At 48.9% G+C, this 21,056-nt stretch overlaps 1 protein-coding gene across 1 annotated transcript in view; it reads right to left on the bottom strand.

The window, feature by feature from the left end:
• Positions 1-12,420, bottom strand: part of TGM3 (transglutaminase 3) — a 34,479-nt gene extending 22,059 nt beyond the window's left edge. Inside the window, exons 1-5 of the mRNA XM_037521296.1 lie at positions 12,414-12,420; positions 2,872-3,045; positions 2,308-2,550; positions 1,586-1,704; positions 368-496 (exon numbers count right to left, since the gene is read on the bottom strand). Of these exons, the coding sequence (XP_037377193.1) occupies positions 368-496; positions 1,586-1,704; positions 2,308-2,550; positions 2,872-3,045; positions 12,414-12,420 (672 nt within the window). The remainder of the gene's footprint in view (positions 1-367; positions 497-1,585; positions 1,705-2,307; positions 2,551-2,871; positions 3,046-12,413) is intronic.
• Between the last annotated feature and the right edge of the window lie 8,636 nt (positions 12,421-21,056).

Here is a 21,056-nt window from a genome sequence, read left to right as displayed (position 1 = left end):
TCATGCTCACTTGGGAACCTGGCCCCTCCCTCTGGGAGGCCCAGTGATGACCAGTCCCAGGTTGTCATTCTCCAGGAACCAAGGGGACAATTCTCTTGGCATCTGAGAAAGGCCTCACAACACAGTAGAAAGGACTTTGGAGCCAGTTAACTGTCCAGTTCTGCCTCTGCCACTCACTCTCCGTGTGTGCCAGGAAATTCCTTTACCTCTGAGGGGCCGCATGCGCCCCGTGGCCAATGTGGGAATGGTTACAGCGTGGACTACACTTGGAGGCTCCAGTGAGATGGATGCAGAGTCAGGTGCCTGGCCCACAGCTGGAGCTGATGCATGCTAACAGCCAGTTATTATGTTTTTCCGATCCACTCACCATTGCACTCATCACCCGGCTGACATATTTGGGGTCGTTTCTGCGGGCCACATCTGTCGCGGGGTCACGGCGGAAATTCAGGCTGTGATCCAAAATCGAGAGGCAAATGTCCAGTATGTTTTCTTCAAACTGTTCAGAATGGAAATCACAGGTTATGGAGAAAGAAGTGATGAGCGGTGCAGACTGATTAAGGGCCCTGGAGCTCCTCTGCTGAGGACCGGGGACAGCTCGGGTCCTTTCACTTGGGGGCCTCCAGAACTGACAGCTACCAAGTCTCTAACCCTGAAGCCTCATCCGGCCCTCACTGCAGGAGCCAGGTGCCGGTGGCCCTGGAGGCAGTGGCCCTGACCTTCACGGTGGGAACCAGTCACTTTGTCTGTGGGGGCCTCTGTGTCTCGTTTGTGTAATAAGGGCTCAGCCAGCTCATCTCAAAATTCCCATCCAGCTCTGACTGTCATCTTGAGTATGTTATTTAGACTCCCCGGGAACTCATTAGAAAGATAAAATATCTCATTAAAAGAGGGATTTGATGCCCTTTTCACAAAAATAAGACTTATCTTCTCAAATGGAGACCAAGTTCTCTCTTGCTGTAGGGCCTTCGCACTGAGCGGTTCCTTCTGCCTCCAGGCCTTCCCCTCCATGATCCCTATCTAGCTCCCTTGCCTATTTCATGTTTCTGATCAAAAAGCCTTTCCTAACAGAGACGTGCCCAGGCTTATGCCATCAAAAGTAGCCTGCCTTCCACCCCCAGAGGTGCTCTGTGCCCTTTACCTTTTTCTTCTCTTGTCTTTCTTCCCATGAACATCTGACATAGAATCCAACATATAAAACATACGGCAGACTTGCTCTGGTTAACTACGGAATGGAGCCTGGAGAAGGGCAGGGCAGGTACCTGCCTAGGTGTCCTGTGCAAGGGACCTTATTCTAATGCCTTCATTTATGTCTTAGAAAATGGAAAAGGCTGAGGGGGTGGGGGGCGGTGTCCCTGAAAGGTTTCCAGGCTGAGCACACCTGGGAACTCTGTAGACTCAGAGGCTATGGCTTTGCAAGGCTTATTCATTTCCTGTATCCTTAGTGTGTGCTCCACAGCCTGGCATATAGTAGGTGGTCAGTAAGAGTCTTATGAATGAATGAATAGAAAGCTGTCTCAAGTGGACAGATTTGGGCAATTCCACCTATCTCTAAAGCCAGCTTCTAGGGACCTTATCTGCTATTTACCTGTCCGTAGTTCCATCCAACCATGGAAATTCGATTTGCGCTTCCCACATAGATGATGCCAGCATCTTGCTGAACATACTCCTCTCTCTCAGCTTGGTTACCCATAAAGACGCCATCAGCTATTTGACACAAAAAGCAGATATCAGGGAATAGGATCCTACATAAGACTGTAGAGACCAGTTCTCCTCATTTCTGAAGGTAGACTTGGGGGCTGGAGCAAACCGCACCTGCAGCCCTTCTCTCAATCTCCACCAAAGCTGGGCTATAATGCTGCCAACTCATTTGGGTACTATGAGCTTGAAGGAAAACCTGGGATGACTTGAGGTTCTGAAAATGAGCCCCCAGGAATGAGACTTCAGACAGGAGCAATCTCCATGTTGCAAAATTGTATTGTGGTTATTGTCCCTTATAATTGCACCATACTGTGTAGTGTGTAAAAGCTTATGAGATCTCTGCAACAGTTCCAGAGGAAAGAGCAAGGTGCTCAAGCAATAGAGAGGAATTTTAGGCTCAGGAGGCAGAGGGAATGCCCAGACTCACACAGTTGGGTGAGTGGCAGAGTGGGGATTCTGAGAATGGATTCTGATGACTAGTTTCTGTGTTCTTCCCGCAGCCCGCAAACTTTCCCTAGTCAAGCCTGAGTCTGTGAGGATCATTCCCCCATCTCCCATCCCTGGGTGCTGCTTAGGTAAGTCTGGGAGTGTGGGTGGTTAGGCGCTTACCTTGCAACCAGGGGTTGAAGAGCAATATGAAGGATCCAAATTTCATAGCAGACCTGTTGCCCTGGGAGGAGATCTGAGCATCCAGCGTGTAAAACCCTATAGGCGCATTGACCGGGGAGGAGATGGAGACATTCAGAATGTTGTCCTGGTTGGACACGAGCTGTGCGCTCCAACCACTGCTTCCTGCGCCACCGGAGAGTGGAAACACAGCCTTCGTCCTGGCTGACTCTGAAGGGGCAGGTCCTGTAAAAGAAGACAGAGGACAATGGAAGCCAAGCCTTGCTGAGAAGAATGTGGGGAGCCATCAGCTTCCAGTGCCACTGAGGGGCCCTTTGGGGGACATCATTCAGGGAAGCAGGATGTGACACTGCTGGAAGCAACTAAACAGCCCCTGGAGACCAAATCCCTTGCTCAGACATAGGCAGAAGCTCACATGGGAGTCAGCGGCAGAGCTGGGCTAGAGCTCAGAGCCCAGTGATCCCGGGGTCATTGCCATCACCCCTTAAGATGCACAGCCCCATGGGCTACTCAGGTGTGTGTGGGCGCAGGGGGGTGAGCAGGTACCTGTGGAGGTGATGAACTCCAGACTCTCTCCAGAGTCAAGATTTCGGTTCAATCTGAAGGAAAATGTGAAGGGCTGGCCTCGCCTCAGGATGAGCTGCTTGCTGTAGAACTTGTCTGTGTGATGCGCCTGCCGGTTGGCGCTTATTTGCCAGTTAATATTTTGGGGTTGCAAAGCTGTGAGAGAAAAAAGAGTTGCTCATATCTTGGGAGGCGAGGAATGGTGGAGAGAGGGAAAAAGTGCAAGTCACCAAAAGATCAACTTTGGGGCGGGGCTAAGTCAGGGCAGAACCAAACTTCTAGAAAGAGTCGCATAAAAATCCAAAGACCTTGATGGAGCACGGCAAGCCTCTCACCACCTGGCCGCCTCTGCCCTTTCAGCCCGCTGAGCCTCCCACACACTGTTCCCAGCTTCCTTCCAGCCAGCCAGCTGCCATTCGGCCCTCAGGGAACAGGACCCCCAATGCTCAGGGCACAAGCCAGGAGACCTGTGTCACCTGAGTGCCACTTTCTGTCCACTCTTAGTGCCATCCCTAGTGGATGGGACACAAAGAGAACTTCTTCCCTCACATCATTCACCTCGTTTGGTTTACTTTCCTCTCCCTTGGCATCTCCTAGACACACAGTGCCCTCACCACTCCAGTGCCCAGCTGGTTTCTGCACGGTGCCTGTCCTTTGCCTGCGCGGTAGCCTAGGACTCCGGTGCTGAGATCACTGATAAGACCCTGAGGACCAACATCTCCCAAGCCAGCCCCTCCCCATCACCGCTTCTCACATGATTGTGGAGCTAAACTGAGGACTTATGAGTGAGTCCATGATGTGGGAGGAGTTTAACCTACTTAAGCCTTTTGAGAGATTTTATTCCTTGAGGTTCTGCTCGGGGCACCAGCCACCCAGGCCTCTCAAGCCAAGCTGGCCTCTGTTTTTATGATGAGGCGCATGGTGATGGGATGGGCGGTGCAGCCCCACACCTGGGTGACTCTTGTCTTTATGTGTCTGTCTCATCAGAATGTCCTTCTTGGTTTTATATTCCGATGCCCAGCATATGGCATGATGGCACTAGTACAATTGCATAAGCCAGCGAATGAAGGAATTAAATGAACAAATAAGAAACTAATTTCATGCAATGATCCCTGTGAATACAGGGGAAACTTTAGTCCATAAGGACAGGTGAGTACAGGGTGCTCGTGCAATAAGCATATATGGAGACCCTATTCTTCTTAGCACACTGGGTAAGGACAATGTTGAGGGTATAAAAATACATTAAAAAGCAGTTTTAACCCTCAAAGAGCTTCAGCAGCGGGTAAGGCAAACAAGTGAGAATGAACAACGGAAAGGGTGTATCTGATCTCCTCTCAATAAAAGATACTGGGAGATTTAGGCAGGAAGGAATCAGAAGAGATCCGAAAAGACTGAAAATGCTGCATCTTAAAGAAGGAGAATTTTGTCAAGTGCAATTGGAATGGCCTGCTTCCCAGCCAGCGGGGAGAGAGGCCCAAGGTAGGGGAGCAGGTGGGATGTTTGGTTATCACAGAAGATAAAGGCAGGGAGAGAGCAAGACTCTAGGCCATACCTGGGGTGGGGAGGGGGTGGGTGTCGCCTGCTCTAGGAACTTTGGAGAAAGGACAGATTCATCATAGATACTCTTTCAAGTGAAAGGCAGAGTTTCTGGGGAGGTGAGCCAAAGAGAGGGGGGCTCGGGAGGTGAACTTACCACCAGCTCAGGGTACTAAAGATTCATTCATCAATACATCCGATCATTTGGATACACATAGCTATTATGAGGGTAAATCATTGTTTTTGAACAATCTCAGGGAAAACAAAGCATTCACGCAATCACCAAGTGTCTATTGAATGAAGATAGGACAAAGGGACTAAGGGAGGGAAGAGAGATGGTGGACGTTCCTGTACGTAAATATGGAACGGAGAGAATACAGACGTGGGCCTTCACGTGGCCAGGCAGAGCGCGGCTACTAGATGCCAGCCTCCCTAGGGTGATGGCCCCATCTTTCTAAGCCTCTGCCTCCTGCCAACCATGCTTGTTACCTTCTGTGCATCCCTGCCAGCTGAGATTTGGTAGAGCATTACTCTCTGTCTTGTTTTGCACTCAAAGGAACATATGGCTTCAGATCACATGAGTCTCCCCAGAATTCTCATCCCCCTCCCAAGCCCCAAAAGATGCATGCTTTCCTCTCCCAGGTGGACTCATATTCTAGAGCATGTGCTCCTTGAGAGCGGAAAATGTGTGCCCAGACAGCTTCCACCAAGCACAGGGGAACGAGGAAGGGGTGAGGGATGCTACATCTATAGCTTGCATCTGCCTCCCCTCCAGCAGCCCATGCCCTTTTTCACTCTGCCAAGGTTGTGCTGTAATAGAGATTGTCCTGTCAGTGGTAGAGGTTGTCCTGTCAATGGTAGAGGTTGCTCCCTTTCATCCCAAAGACCAGTGACTTTCCCAGGGGGGAAATGAGACAGAGAAAACTGAGCTCCTGGGTGCCTTAGGCTCAGAGCCACCGGAAGGAGTGAGGGGCATTTTGCCTGTCTCACTTGTGGCCTCGGGTCACTGCGATGATCCCCACTGACACTCCCAACACCAAACATGAGCCCCATTCAGCATGAGGAGACTTGTTCCCCAATAGGGTCCTAGTGGGATGCACAAGGTTTCCCTGAGCTGGAGGGTGAGGAGCAGCAGGAATCTTATTTGTTGCCAGCCTACTGTAAGTCAACTGCAGCTAATAGTATTCAAGGCATTTAACACACTAACTTGATTGATGATTTCTTATGGAAACTGAAAACCAATACTTGGAGAGTTAAATATCCTATTTGTGGTCATATTATCTTATATCAATAGTTGGCAGAACCAGAATTCTCAACACAAGTCTAGCTGGCATTCCCCTGTTGCCGTGGTCCCTAGATCATCCTAGAATGGGGATCCAGGCAGGACCTTCAGTCCTGCTGACTAGCAGCCACTCTCCATCCCCCCTAACAGTAGCCCCTAACCTGTTCTCTGTGCCCATGGATTTGCTTATTCTGGACATTTCACCTGGATGGACTTGCGTAAATATGTGAGCTTTAGGGCCGGCTTCTTTGACTTACATTGTTTCAAGGTTCATCCATGTGGCATTTATTGGTACATTGTTCATGCATTTTTTATGAGCAAATAATATTTGATCATGTGGCTATGTCATATTTTGGTTGATAAAGCAATGGTTTTGCCCATACAACAGCTGAGGGGCATTTAGCTTGTTTTTATCTTTGGCCTCTTGTGCTGTTGTGAATACCCACAAGCAACCATTTGTACCCTGATTTCCATTCTTTTGAAATTTCAATTATTTAAAAAAAATTTTTTGACAAATGCCTTTAGCCTGCATATTGCCCTCTTCTTCCATCCTGCTGCCTGAGTGTGGGTGTGGTGTGGACAGAGCTCCAGGCCATACCCTCGGGACATGGAGTGGGGAACTGGGCAGAATCCAGCCCCTGGGAATGGCTGCCTCGCCTGCCGGGAAGTGCCTCCATGCAGACCGGCTGTGTAAGGAAGGTCTTGTTACCTGGGGCTTCACTGTCATTCGCAGACAAACCTAGTCACGGATACATGACTTGGCGCCCTCGCCACAGAGTGCGCCGTGGGCAGGGGTGACGTGCAAAGTGCAGAGCAGCTTCCAGACGGTGAAGGGGGTCACTAGTCAGCCGTCTCGGTCCTTATCAGCTTGGTTCCGTCGTGAATCACCCCAGCAGACTCTGGCTGAGTGTGACGAGGTTGCAGGTGTGTGACTGGGGTTTTCACCTCCTGTCTGGGAAGACCACACCACAGAGCTGCTGGCAGGTGGGCCAACATGACACACAGTTACTCCAGCGGGTGGGGCTGGTTTCCCTGCCTGCCCACACTCTTCCAGGTGACCCTTCTCTAGACAAAGACATTTTTATCTCACAGATTTCCGGAGACACTTGGGGCTGATAAAATACTGAAATACTCTACCCAGTGTCTTCAGGCTTTTTGGGACAGAGACCACCTTAACAAGTACAGTCTGCACAGTGTTGAAGTACAGGGTCGCTAAGTGGCCCAGACTTTCACAAAATAATATTCGACCTGACTATATATATTGTACTGATTATTTTCTCTTTCTACTTCATATTAAAAAAATTGCTGGTCACTATCCACTAAACTGATTTCACAACCTGCTAATGGGTGGCAACTGGCCACTGGGAAAGACTGATGTAATCCCACATGCCCACGTTACAGGGAGGAAAACAGAAGCCATCTGCTGAGTTCAGAGAGCAGTTCAGAAGCAGCATTTGGCCCCGAAACTGGATCTTAGGTCCTGGCGGCTGAGGGATGTCGTTCCCACCTGCCGCCCCTCCCCTCCGGGCACAGGGAGGTCTCCAGTCCTGGCCTCCTGGTCCCCTCTGCTGGCTCCAAGAACACAGGTGCTTTGCTCTCGCACTCACCTCTCTCTCTCTCTCTCTCCCCCCCCCCCCCCCCCCCCCCCCCGGGCCTTTTCCCTGACATTCAGATATTTTCTATCCCTGTACAGCATGGTGGTCCAATTGCTTGGCATCCAGGTCATAGGAAGATGGCAGAAGTGGGGGTGGGGGGTCCTGGGGCAGCTGAGGGAAGGGCTGGTGGGCTCCTGGGATGAAGGGGAAGGAGCCCTGAGCAGCTTGGGCCAGAGACTCAGTGTCTTTGACTGACACTTCCTCACCTATAGAAAGGAGATCGTGAGACCTGAACATCTTCCTCTCTTGTGGGGCTCTTTTTGGGTTCCAACAGGTGCCCGCCCCTAGCAGCTGGGCCCCCCGAGGTTGAAAGTGGGGAGACAAGTGCTTTGGGGTCCCCTACATAATGGCCAAAGCACATAGGACAAAGAAGCTGTGAGCATTAAACGCTCACGTCGAGGCCCTCGGAGGTGCGGGCGCTGTGCTAAGCACTTTACCTGCACAGTGTCCTTCAGTAGTTACACACCCTAGAGTGCTGGAACTCCCTTTTCACTGAAGAGAGATTGGGAGGTCCGCTCAGGTGACATCACTGGCCAAATGTCACTTGCTCACGCAAAGCCTGGACCCCGGACCAGACTGCGAGCCAGTTCGGCCTCACCACATGGACTCCACTGCCACGCTGCACAGTCAAGGTGGTTGTGGTGATGGTGACTTAGGCACAGTTCCAGGAAGCTGCCAGGGAGAAAGGGACACCCCTAGCCTACTGCCTGCCTCGATACTACCCGGCCAGGGAGACGCAGAGAAGGAAGGAGGACCTCTCTGTGCACTTTGTTTCAAAGACAGGTGTGATCTCTGAGGCCAGAGAATCGCACGCAAGAGTCACCGGTAGAGTGTGAGTTTTGCCCGAGCCCCATCATGGACCAATTAAATGAGAGCCTCTGGGATCTCTGGGCATGGCTCTGGGTTGGGGACGGCTTACAGTAGCCCCCCTTACCCACAATTATGCTTTCTGAGGTTTCCGTTCCGCTGTCCACCATGATATACAACTGCGTAACAGACATTTTGAGGAGACCACATCCACGTGTGACCTTCATTACAGTGTCTTCTTAGAACGGTGCTGCCTTATGATTGGTTGTTATTGTTACTATCTTACTGTGCCTAATTTATAAAGTCAACTTTACCCTCAGTAAGTATGTTTAGGAGAAAATAGTACTTATAGGGAGGCTTCAGGCACCCACTGGGGGTCTTGGAATGTCCCCTCTCCGAAGAGGGAATGACTGTGCTTTATCTAACGCTCTCCTGGTGGTTCCCATAAGCAGCTGAGACAGAACCACCACCTTACACTTTCCAGAGCTCCTTCACCTTATCTCACTGGAGCCACCTGGCAGCTCTGGGAGGGAAGTCGGGGTGGGGAGGGGACCCTGTCTTCTTTTTACCAAGGAGGAAAATCAGTCTCAGGGAGAGAAATGCAGATTCTTTCCAACATCCCCTTCCAAACACCCTGGGGTGTGTTCGCTCAACTCCTAAGAGATAAGGAGGCATTTCCTATCAGCGCACACCCCAGGCCTGAATGTGGGCCCTGGGGAGGAGGTTGGCTGCTCCCTCGGGGGAGTGTGCACAGCCAGCAGGGTGGAGGCAGAACTGAGAAGGTGAGCAGTCTCAGAGCTGGGGACTTGGAACCCTGTGAGAGGCCTGATGAGGGGGCGAGGGTGGTGGGGAGGCCCTCAGTGGTACTGGTCCCTGTGGGAATCATTCTTGATTAGGGAATGGACTTCATCTCACAGGGCTTTTCTTCAGATCCCCAAGGCAAGGAGAAAACAGGCAGATGAAAGAAGTTTCCAAGTAATAATCTGTGCAGACTGAGCACCGATGAGGTGGATAACCCTATTTTAAAGGTGAGGAAACTGAGACCACAGGTTAAGAAATCTGACCAAGATCACTCAACAGGTAGGGACAATGCTGAGTCAATCTAGTGAGTCTCTGAACATGCACTGGTGCCCTTTGACTCCTCTGCCTCCGTAGGCAATCCTAGGTGGCAGCTGAATCACGGGCAGCCCTGGCCCAGGTGGGGCACAGCTGCCAGGTCTGTGTCTGCAGAACAGGGAGCAGCCGCACCCCAGGTGAAAGAAGTGCACCGGGCTAGGCAGAGAAGAGGCAGCTCATTCTCATCTCAAAGGCCAGGTAGCTGGAGCCCTAGTCTCTGAGCCAGAGGGGTGGTCTGTGGAGAGTGCAGAGAGAGTGCAGGTCAGAGAGAGGGCAAGCTTGGCTCTGGGCCAGCTGGCTGGAGAGAAGAGTTGCCCTGTGCATGGGGAGCCCAGCATATTCTTGGAGATTCACAGAGAGGGAGGGGCCCGGGAGAAGTTCCTGACCACTTCCGCAGGAGAAAGAGCTGCGGCTGTCCTAACTCCTGGACAACATGCCTTGTGACAGACCCACAGCCCAGAACATCACAGACCCTCTGCAGATCAGGGTGTGAGGGCAAGAAGGCAAGTCCCAGAAGCCAGGGCCAGTGCTCCGCCCAGTGAAGTAGTTGGCCAGAAAGCTCACACCCTGGCTGAACAACAGGTCTCTAGAACAGCAGTTCTGACCTCCGTGGCTTGGCTCAGGTGTGTACCCCAAGGTCTGTGATCTGGGGCCTCCAAATATCTTGGGGGCTGGGGCTCAAGGCTTCCCCTCCGCATTGGGCTCAATGTCTGTGTCTTGTCCACTCTGGGCCACCAGCAGAGGATGCTGTCCACTCCCTGCAGAATGTAGCCAGGCCTCTTTCTACCACCAGCAGCTCCCCCCAACCCCCACAGCCCAGCTGCCCCCTCCAGCAGGAGGCAGAATCACTGGACCCTTGTTGATTCCAACAAGAACCCTAAATTAGGAGCTGGACACAGGCCTCTCACAGCTACGCACATAGGATAGTTCCCTCAGTCACATCTGTCCACAGACCCACATTTTTTTCCCTTTTCCCTCTGCCTGGAACACACCTTGTCCCACAAAAGACCTCCCAGCCAAATCCAACTCAAGGTCCATGACCATGTGCCATCTGCGCCCTGCGGTCTTCTGTATCCCAAATCCTAGCCAAGGTTCATCTCCTTCTCCTGTTGGTTTACGCCTGTCATACAGTCTGGGGACAGTGCACTCTGTAGGCCACTTGCCTATGAGGTAGTGTCACTAAGCGCCATCTGATTTTGAGTCCCCAGAGGCCACAGCTCCTCATCTCTGTGTCCCCCTCGATGCCTCACACGGCTTCTTTCTCGAGGGTCAGATTCGTAACGTCACTCACTCGAGAAACAGTTACTGTGCTCGTCCTGCTTGCAAAGCTAGGAGCTGCGGCGCCTGTGGCAATTAAGAGAGTGAAGGTATTTACTTGTTTCTTCCCCGCCTTCTTAAAAACTGACTTTCTCCCAGCAGGTGATTGTCCGCATTCTGTTGTCCTCTGAACATCTCTGGTTGATGAAATGTTGAACTCTAACCACTTAGTGTCTGCCAGGCATGGACACAGCTCCTAAATTAGGAGCTGGACACAGGCCTCTCACAGCTACGCACATAGGATAGTTCCCTCAGTCACATCTGTCCACAGACCCACATTTTTTTCCCTCTTCCCTCTGCCTGGAACACACCTTGTCCCACAAAAGACCTCCCAGCCAAACCCAACTCAAGGTCCGTGTCTCAGGCATGGACACACTGGGGCTCTCAGGATGTCAGATGGGGCTCAGGGGAGCAGGTTATTCTTGGGCCCACTGTAGAGGCCCCAGAGTGATATGACTGCACCACCTCTCCCCTGCCCGGCTAGAGCTGAGCCCCGGCTCTCTGGCTCTCATATCCCTGCTCCCTCTCCTGGAGAGAGCACCGTCAGTCTTGGAAGGAGCCTGAAAGTCCTTTAATTTCAAGCCCTTCATCCTGACATTAGGAACCTGCAGCCTAGAAGCATTAGCAGCTGGAGACAGTTCACATGAGAAACCAGGCTCAGCGTTGCTTTCCTGTGTGGCGGATGTCACAGGCACTCGTGAGCATCCCGCTCTGCACTCTGGACACAGTGGACAGGACACTGTGGGGACCTCGTCTGGACTCTGCTACCAACTCTGCGTGACCCCTGTAAGTCACTGCTCCTTCCTGCACCTCCTCCTCCTTCCGGAGGGAGGGAGACTGGGGGGCGGCAGCTGACATCCCACTTGCTCTCGGGAGCCAAAACTCCTCTTCCTAGAAACCCTGCAAAGCTGCGTGTTCACAGGAGGAAATGGGGGTGGCTTTGCAACTACCTTGTCTCGATCTTCATGATTTCGGAAGTCACCAGTGCTTGCCTTTTGCATCTTGCTCAGCTATTTCTTTAGCAAACCTTCCTGCGGTCCTGACCGCCATTCACAATATTTTACAGGTTTGACTCATGCCTTGTTTGGGTTTGGCGTCGCTGTCAACCCACGAGGCCGAGCACCTCGACAAGCAATAATTAGCATGGTTCTTAGCAGGGGCCCTGTCTAACCAGAGCCCGAATCCTCGACAGTGACCGCAGAGATAAAGCACCTGCGCTTCTTATTGTTCTTTCTCCCCCCCCCTTCCGGTGCTGCTGGTAGGGATGGTCTGGGGCACACCTGCTCCTCCTGGAGATTTCAGCTCATCCAGCCACTTCAAAGAGCCTGCCGGCGCCTCCTGACGTGCAGTTTACTTAGGAGCATTCCAGCGCTGCTGATGGCTTCCTTTAAATCAACTTATACGCTGTCACTTTCTCACTCCCTTGTGGTTCTGAGATGTGCTTTTTTTTGCCTGTGTTACTGACAGCTGAGTACAACATCATTGAGAAACACGGGAGGCAGGTACCAACTGGCTGGACAGGGCCAAGCTTGCCCATCTGTCTAAGGGGACACGACCTCCAACCACGTGGAATACCTGCCCATTACTCACAACCACATTCCAAGCCTCTTTTTCTACCCCAGGACCACGACAGAGGTCTAGGCAGTCACGGAGCGCGAGGTGCCTCTGAATACAATCTTAAAATACTAAGCTCCAGCGTTCAGAGCCCCAAGGCAGGCTGTGCCAGGCCGACACTCTGGCCTCTCCAGCTGGCTCAGGAACAGCATGGGCTTCCAACAAGGAAGATGGTACAGAAGATGCCACGCACTCACCAGCCATGGTTCGCCTGCCTCTGCCTCTTCTCCGGGCTGTGTCAGAATGGCACGGACAGTATGGGGAGACAGGCTTGCCGGGGATCGCCTTACCATTTATAGAAGCCTCTCCTACACACCCCAATTAGAAATTCTAATGAGGTGGGCGAGGCACCAGGTCATTCCTGTAGTGCTTGTAAACGTTTCACTTACGACATACTTGTCACCCAATGGAAGGTCACCCTGCTTGTGCAAGACCAGGTGGGGGAGAACAGAGGAGATAAGAAAAAACGTAGAGTTCATTTTTATGATTTCTTTCCCCAAAGATGACAATCGCCTGGATGGTAAGCATTAAAAATGATTTTAAAATGATGACATGCTTTTCTTGAAGTATCCTGTCCAGAACTGCTGCTGAGAAGTTCTGTGGGTCGGAGAAATGTCTCAGTAGAATTTAGAATCAGAAAATTGCTTAGTCCTTCTTCATTACACACACTCCTAGCAATGTTTTGCACATGCACAGGGTGTGGGATGCTCACACGGCTCAGTCGTTCAGGGTTGCAGTGCAGCAAAAAGAATGTTTGATTTGGAGTTGGAAGTCCCCAGTGGCACCGCTGGCTGGGCCCTGGGTCGGCCATGCCTACCCCTCAGAGCCTTGTCTGTGACTGGGAACAATCATGCCGCCCTCCTCTGCTGGCGGTGGGAATGATCAGATGAGGTGATGCAAGTGGAAAGTGATGCAAGTGGATGTACCATGATGGGTTAAGTCCAGATATCATCAGGAATTGAACATCAGTTTGATTCCAGATTGGGGCAAACTGCTCTTTTTTAATGAATCATTGAAGACAGCCTGTGAATGTGTAATTACATGGTTTCATCCCGATTCTGCTACGTGCTCTCTATAAGACCGGAGGGCAAGCCATGTACCTTCTCTAACCCCAGGTTGTACAAAGGTTAAAAAGAAGAAGGGAGTGAGGACTCTGGCATTCTAGAGTTTTTGTTTGGTTATTGTTTTTAAGGGAATATATCTTTCAAAAGATCCTATTGTAAATATTTCTAAGTATTAAAATTTCCTATGATAGATCAGGGATTTAAACAGCAAAAATCAGTTTCCTATTTACAATTGCCCAAAGCTGGAGACAACCTAAGTGCCCAATGACAGATGCGTGGCTAAAGAAGATGTAGTATAGATGCATAATGGGATACTACTCAGCTATATATAAATATATGTAAAAGATGAAATCCTGCCATTGCAACAATATGGATGGACCTAGAGGGATTGATGCTGAGTGAAATAAATCAGATGGAGAAAGAAAAACACCATATGATTTTACTCATCTGTGGCACATAGAGAAACAAAACAAACAAGCTAAATAAAATAAAGATAATCTTTTAGGCTGTAAAATAATAATAAAATCAACAATAATGATAATGATAATTCAGATTTATGATGGACCAGGCATTTCTCAAGGCTCTCCCAGGAGCTGGAGTGGGGATGATGTTAGGTCTTCAGGGAGAAGGAAAGGCAGGTGGGCTGGGACAAAGGACTCGATGTCCTCTCTGTCCTCTGGGTCCCCACAGCATTTCTGTACATTTCAGAACCTCTGTTATCACACGTGTCTCACACCCTGGAATTGTTTGCTTGTCTGCTCCCATTCCCTAGGCTGAATTCTTTGAAGGCACAGCCTGCACATTATTCATATCTTCTCAGACCCTAGCACAACTGCACGAGCACAGCTGCTTCTGAATAAGTGAATCAATCACCATCAAGATGGGACTAACAATCACCATCAATCCCGTAGGCAGGTAAAGCTCTTCACATAGATCTCTCTTTCCAGTCTTCCCATCAACCTATGACACAGGTACTCTGATCATTGCTATTTTACAGGGGGATGAAATGGGTTAACCTGATTCTATGCAACTATGGTAATCAAACCCACCTATTGTTGAGTGACCCCAGAATCAGTGTGCTTGACCTTGAGGTTGGCTGTGTAACTGAAGTGGGACCTCAGCCTTTCCCAGACCTCTGGTGGCTTCAAGAGAGGTGGCTCTGACCATGCTTTCCAGAACGTGACCTCTGTTGGCTGGGGTAAGAGCAGAGGGTGGAAGGGATACAGCAAAGAGTGCTGGACCCTGAGGCCGTGGCTCTGCCATGGGATTTACGGCTGCTGAAGATTTCACAACACGTGTGTGACTCTGGGCAGGGTCCTTGTAATGCCTGGTTGGTGATGCCAGAAGCCCCAGAACTGTGAGCAGAATAGGATGGATGGCAACTGTGAGCAAAATAGGATGGATGGCTGTGGAAGCACTCCCCAGGCTCTCAGTGTGGCATAAACATAATAACAAGAGTATTATTATTGTTCTTGCTGTTTGTCCCTGGGCGTTGCTTTCTTGGGCAGCCAGCAGGTGGGGCAGGGAGGAGTACTGCCTTTGGAGAGGAATCCCGAAGTCCCCCAGACATGGGTCCAAATTTTGGCCCTGCCAAGTCCTCTCCCCTCTCATACTGAGGCTTAATCAGTGTGAGAATTAGAGGAGCTGATGAATATGAAGTGCTTAGTCCCTCTGGCACAGCCAGGGTGATGAGTTGTATGAATATTAGTAGTGGTCTTATTTTCCTCGAACCCCATATTCCTGAGTGTTGCAGATTTTGCAATGCAGCCCACAGATGTGGCCATGGTCTGGCCGCTGGTCTTCCATAGAAGAGCCTGTAGTTGACCAGTTGCCCCCAGGATAGTGGGGTAGCAAGGTGCCCAAGTTGGATTCAAAAGATCCCATTGGAAACCAGACTCTATGGCTGGCCCTCTGTGTGACTGTGGTGGAGCCTTTCACTTCTGTGACCCTCAGTTTGCTGCTTAGCCTAGCCACACACCTCCCAGGGCTGCGGTGAGACACAAAACCACTAAGTCGTGGATATTGCGCTCCTCTGTACATGGGATGGGTTTATACTGTTTCCCCTCAACTCCTCCCTGCTGTGCCTGTCTCTGTAGCCTGTAACTGCACAGCCCTGGGCCCCTGTCTCTCTTACTCCACCACCCTGGCAGGAGTCTACCTTGAGTTGACTTAATATTAGCTGTTGGCAGATTGCGCCAAGGATGCAGCCGCAGCCCCAGTCTGCAGGCGGGCCATAATTTGCACGCTATGTCACAATTTCAGCTAAATGATTTTCAACTCCTAGGTGGAGTCACCCAGCTACATGCAGGATGAAATTCCTGCTTGGCCACACTCTGCTTCTCAAACCCCAGCTAAGATAGAGCATGTAAATATGGGCTTTTAAAAAAAGGAGACTTGAATCGATCATTTGCCTGTTTTCTCCCTCTAATTAAGGGATTTGGGGTTGCTGAAGATTTCACAACATGTCTGGAGGCAGAGGATCTTCTGAGAAGCCATCCAGCCCAGACTTTCTCCCTGCAAGAGAAGCCCCTTTCCTGAAAAATTTCTCTTGAAAACTTCAATGACAGTGGCAATTCTGGGGTGACCCTCTTTAAGGCACATCTTCCCCATTTTAGCTCCGAAGGACAGGAACTTTGTCTATGTCCATCAGTCTCTGTGCCGGGGGCACACAGTGGGCTCTCCGTGAACTCAAGTTAAAGTAAAATGAAAGGACAAGAAAGTTCTTCATTTAAACTGAAAATTTGTCTCCCTAGAGCTTCTACCCATTGATCCTCACTGCCTCTCCTCCAAATGGTCACTGAACACATGGGACCTGTTTCCTCCTTCACCAGAGGATCGTATTCTCTCCAGAGTCTAGCAAACACCTCTCTTTCCCCAAAGGTTTTCTCTTTTCCAATTAAACATCAGTTTGTTCAACTATTCCCAATGAGTCATGACTTGGAGGCCTCTCACCATCTTGGTGCACCCCATCACTCCCTTCCTCTGGAAGCTTCAGTGGCTTCCTATGGCCTAATACAGCCTCTATCCCTTAGTTTGGCATTCGAGGCCCTCCAATATATGTTCAACCTAAATTCCATTGTTTCTCTTCTACTCCTACATGAGCTCTCCTATGCTGCAAAACCTGTCTAATCATTCTTCCTGGAAACCAACGTCACTGTCCCTGCCTCTATACCTGTTTATTAAATGCCCCTACCTGGAACACAGTTCCTATTCCTTATATATTCAGATCTTGTCATCACCAAGGCCCAGGTCTCACACCTCCTCCTCATCACTGCAGTGGGTTGTAGAAAGAGGGTTTTCCATGAAGTTAGCAAACCTAGGCTGAGGTCTCAGTGATGCATGATAACTGCAAATCACTTAACCTCTCTGAACCCAGGGCTTCTCCCTTAAAAAAAGGGTACATGAAACCCTCAGGACATTCTGAAGAATCATGAAATAACAGAAATAAAAACCCTTTGTAAAGGACAAGGTGGGTCCACTTCCCCACTCCAAGCCTCCTGAACAGGCATGTCATTCATCTGACACTTGAGGATGCACCTTCTGAGCCCACGGGGCTATTTCCTTGGGAGGGGATGTGGTGTCTACAGGGCAAGCCACCCTCTCTGACGCCAGACTCTGCACTGGTTCATGTCAGTTTTTAAGCCTCACGATGACCCTCTTAGGAAAATATTATGATTCTGGGTTTTATTCATAGCAAAAATTTTAAAGACTGTTTTATTCTTTTTTGAGATATAATTGACAGGTCACATTGTGTAAGTTTAAAGTGTACAATGTGTTGAATTGATACATATATATATTGCAATATGGCTATCACCATGCATTAGGTAACACCTCTAGAACATCCTATGATTGTTTCTGTTTTGTGGTGACAACACTTAAGATCTAGTCGCTTAGGAACTTTGATGTATGTAAAATAGTGTCATTGACTGTAATCACTCTGTGAGTATTAGAGCTGCAGAACTTATTCATCTTCTAACTGCAAGTTTGAAGCGTGGGAAATTGTGTGTGTGTCCATGTGTGTGCGTGTGTGTGTGCGTGTGTGCATCCATTAGTCCATGAGTTTTTTCTTTATTGAGGCGTTACTATTCTGCGTTATAAATCAGAAACCAGAGGCTGAGAGAGGCTAAGTTCATTGACAAAGTGACACAGCTAGCAGGCACGCCAGGATCAGAACTCGGGAGCAGAGACCTGTCTACACTGCGCTGACCCTGACGAATCCGCCAGGTTAGCCAAACCTGGGCCATTATCTCTGGAGACTGTGGCCCTCATGTGGGCGATGATGACCCAAATAATTCTGGGCTGGACATGAAGGCAGTGTCCTTCTGGGACAAATAGCAGAAACTCAACTTCCATTTGTTTCACCCCAATTATCCAGACCACTCCTCTCCAAACAAACAAAACCAGCAAAACCTTGAAGGAAGGGTAACATGGCAGCATTTTCTTATCACAGGCCTGCTGTCTGAGGTGTGTCAGCGCAGAGAAGCACCTGGGCCTTGTGAAGAGCACTGGGGAGCACTGGAGCTCTTATTAAAGATCAGAAACTGATAAAGGCTAAAGAGAGGTAACGACTACTCCGGGAAAGAATGAGAGGAAGAGATGGATATCCCTGATGGAGTTAAAGCAGAGTTCTTCACTGAGGAAGAGGCATTTCAGGCACATCCTAAGGGACAAGTCCATAGAGAAAGATGGTCCAGGCAGGAGAATGAGTGGGGGGAAGTTGGCAGCCTCCTGGTAAGAGACCGTGGATGAGTTTCTCTGGAGCACACAGTGCGTGAGGACCAGGGCCTGGGCCCGAGAAACCTTGACCAGAATGAGAACTTTAATCCTGGGTATGAGGAAGCCACAGAAATGGGCAGTCCCATTCCTGCTGTGTCTGAGGCTTCCTGTTGGAAGGCCTGGTGCTCTCTGCCAAGCTGTCACTCAGCCACTTGTGAGCACGCAGAGGAAACACCACAAGGAGAGGAGAGGAAACCACAGCCCACCAGGTGCAGGCTCCCTGGTCACGACCTGGGAGGCCAAGGGGTGGTTTGCCTGAGGTGAGCAGGAAGAGCATGCTTGAGGACCATGGGTAGGGCAGGGCACCCGCGGTGTCAGAAAAGAAACAACCCACCCAACCCCTTCTTTTTACAGAGGAGGAAACTGAGGCCTTCAGAGAAATGGTTTGCATAAGGTCTCAGAATAACTGACCTGAATCCAAAGCCCAGAGACTATAGAGGGGTCATTTTGTTCAACGTTCTGGCAACACTGAGGCTCTGACCATCCAGAACTAGAATGAGGGCACCCTGCTGTCCCTACTCACTCTTTTTCCCACCTGTCCTCACACACTTTTCTTCCTACCAAGCCGTTTCAGTCACTGACTTTCTTTCAGTTGAGAGACCCATCCTAGAAAGGCCAAAGCGGTCAGGCGTGCAAGATTAGGGAAAATCTTCTCAGCATTACCAGTAACAGTAAATATAACATGTGTACAATGACCACGGAGCCTGCTTTCATAGTCGCCATCTCCTGTGATCCTTAAGGGCTCTGGGAGGCAGATTTTAGTACAACAGCCACGTTACAGGGGAGGATACGGACCCCCAGAGAGGCTGCCTGCCTGAGCAGAAGCCAGACGCAATCTAAATCTCCGGATTCCAAACGTCATGCTCCTTCTCCACCTCATGTCCATCCAATAAATAGGTTTCAGGAAAAAGTGTGTTCAAAATCACATGTGCCAGATGCTCTAAGGCAACTTGTACATACAGTGCTTTGTCTTATTTTTTGCCATCTTTATAACATAATGCCACTTGAATATAAATAGGATGTAGGAGGAAACCCAAGGGCTTGAGAAGAATTTCTTCTGGCTTACATTCATCCACTCACCCAGCATTTATTATGTCTGCTATGTGTAAGATTCTCTTTAAACATTTTGAGAACCCAGAAACCCAGTCTCTGTGGATCTCTTGCGAAATTAAAAAAAGGAACCTGTTTTATGAAGGGCAATTTGTACCCAAACTGTGAAAGTGTACATATACAAATGTATGTAACAGGATGCTCCATAATATTTGTTAATTAAAGGAAGGATTTGGGTGGAAATGTTAATATTCAGAAAGGAAATTCATTAAATATACTATGTAGATATTTCAAAGGATGATGTAGCTATTTAAGTATTTGACATTGAAAGATGTTCATGGTAGTGAAAAGAAAAATGGTAAGAATAAGCGTATTTAAACATATGTAAATATGGTACATACACACATATTTGCTCTCACAGAAAAAAATCTAGTATATTTAGTACATAGAAAGTTATTTATTAATATAGAGATATGGCTGGCATGGGGTAACTAAAAGACAATGTTGATTCTTTATGCACTTCTGTATTCTCTCAATCTTTTGCAATGAACACACTTTTATCATCAGATGATACTTCTACTTTTGAAAAATGACCTTATCACAGAAAGATGTTAATGATATAAAGTAATGTAAAAGTAGATTTTAAAACTTTACAAGATCATCCAGTTTTGATATATCCTTATAGCAATGTAGGAATCCTTAAAGCCTAGAATGTTGCACAAGAAAACACAAATGGTTTGTAGTCTCTGTTTTTTTTTGCTGTGTTGTCTGATACCTATAAGGAAAATGCATAAATTATATAACAAGAAAGAAAAAATGTTTTCTTTTTCCTTTTTTTAATTTTTCTTTTAATTTTTGGGGTTACACTTTTGCCGCCTCCATATGTGCATCTGTTCCTCTCATCCTCCACCAAGCCACCCTCCTCCCTTAACTCCCTCCTCCCTCTCTGTCCTTTGTCTTTTCCTAAAAAATAGTCCTTGACTTTAAAGCGTTGATGATGAAACAGGGATGAATGTAGACTACAGGCGACAAAACTATGCATTAGGTCTCCATCGGTTCACAATGAAGGAGGTGAATAACCAAGATGGGATAAGGACTGGAGAAAGACTCAAGGAAGAGACATTCCTTACATGTAGGTATGAACAGGCAAGAATTGGAGGAAAGGGCATTCTCAGCAGAGAAAAGGCTGAGAAGCAGAAAGTGTGGGTGTGTACAGGGAGTAGCACACTGAAAAGGCTTGATCACACTCGATCAACTCTTCCCTCTGAGCTGCCCACCATGCTCACCTAGACATCATGCTTAGTCACCAAGCTCGTCAATGTCTTTTCAAAGGAGGCAGCTCTGAGGCATGCAAAGGGTGTGCTTTCCACTTTGATTTGATCCTGTTCCATATTGAGTGAGTTAAAGAAAAATGTATTCAGCACCAGATGATTTATTCGTGAATTATTTTAGTTTTGAGTGTTGCCTTTGGCTGGCTTTGATTGGCAATTAAGGTCTTCCAAATTCATTCAATACTAAAGCTTCTTTAATTCTCAAGGACAAGTAGGAATTTCCCATGCAACAGATTCTGATCTTAGTTTCATGCATCCATAATAAAGCCTATAAAACGCAGAGGGCTAAGGCTTGTCCTGGCATAACATGGGCCTTTACAGCAAGGATCTGAATAACTAAACTGGGAGTGTGACTTGCAAATGATGCTAGAGGCCTCCTCCCAGAAAAGAGTACAACAGGAAGGGGGCCTGTTCTGGGAAGGCCCTGGTCATCTCTGTGGAACGTAAAGGTTGGGAAAGTCCAAACAAATCTCGTCCCTGGAGATGGGACAATATTCACAGGACTTGTGCATAGGGAACACGAAGGGAAATAGATTTATTCAGTCAAGTCAGTTATAACACACCTTCTGCTTCCATCTTGTTCCTCAGATTTGTGTGGCGGCAAGTCTGGGAAGTTGTT

The sequence above is a fragment of the Talpa occidentalis genome, unplaced genomic scaffold (assembly GCF_014898055.3).
Source record: "Talpa occidentalis isolate TD23 unplaced genomic scaffold, MPIMG_talOcc4v2.1 talOcc4.10, whole genome shotgun sequence".
Classification (NCBI taxonomy): Eukaryota; Metazoa; Chordata; class Mammalia; order Eulipotyphla; family Talpidae; genus Talpa; species Talpa occidentalis.
The sequence above is the reverse complement of the archived record's forward strand: the minus strand, read 5'-3'. Positions and strand labels throughout refer to the sequence as shown.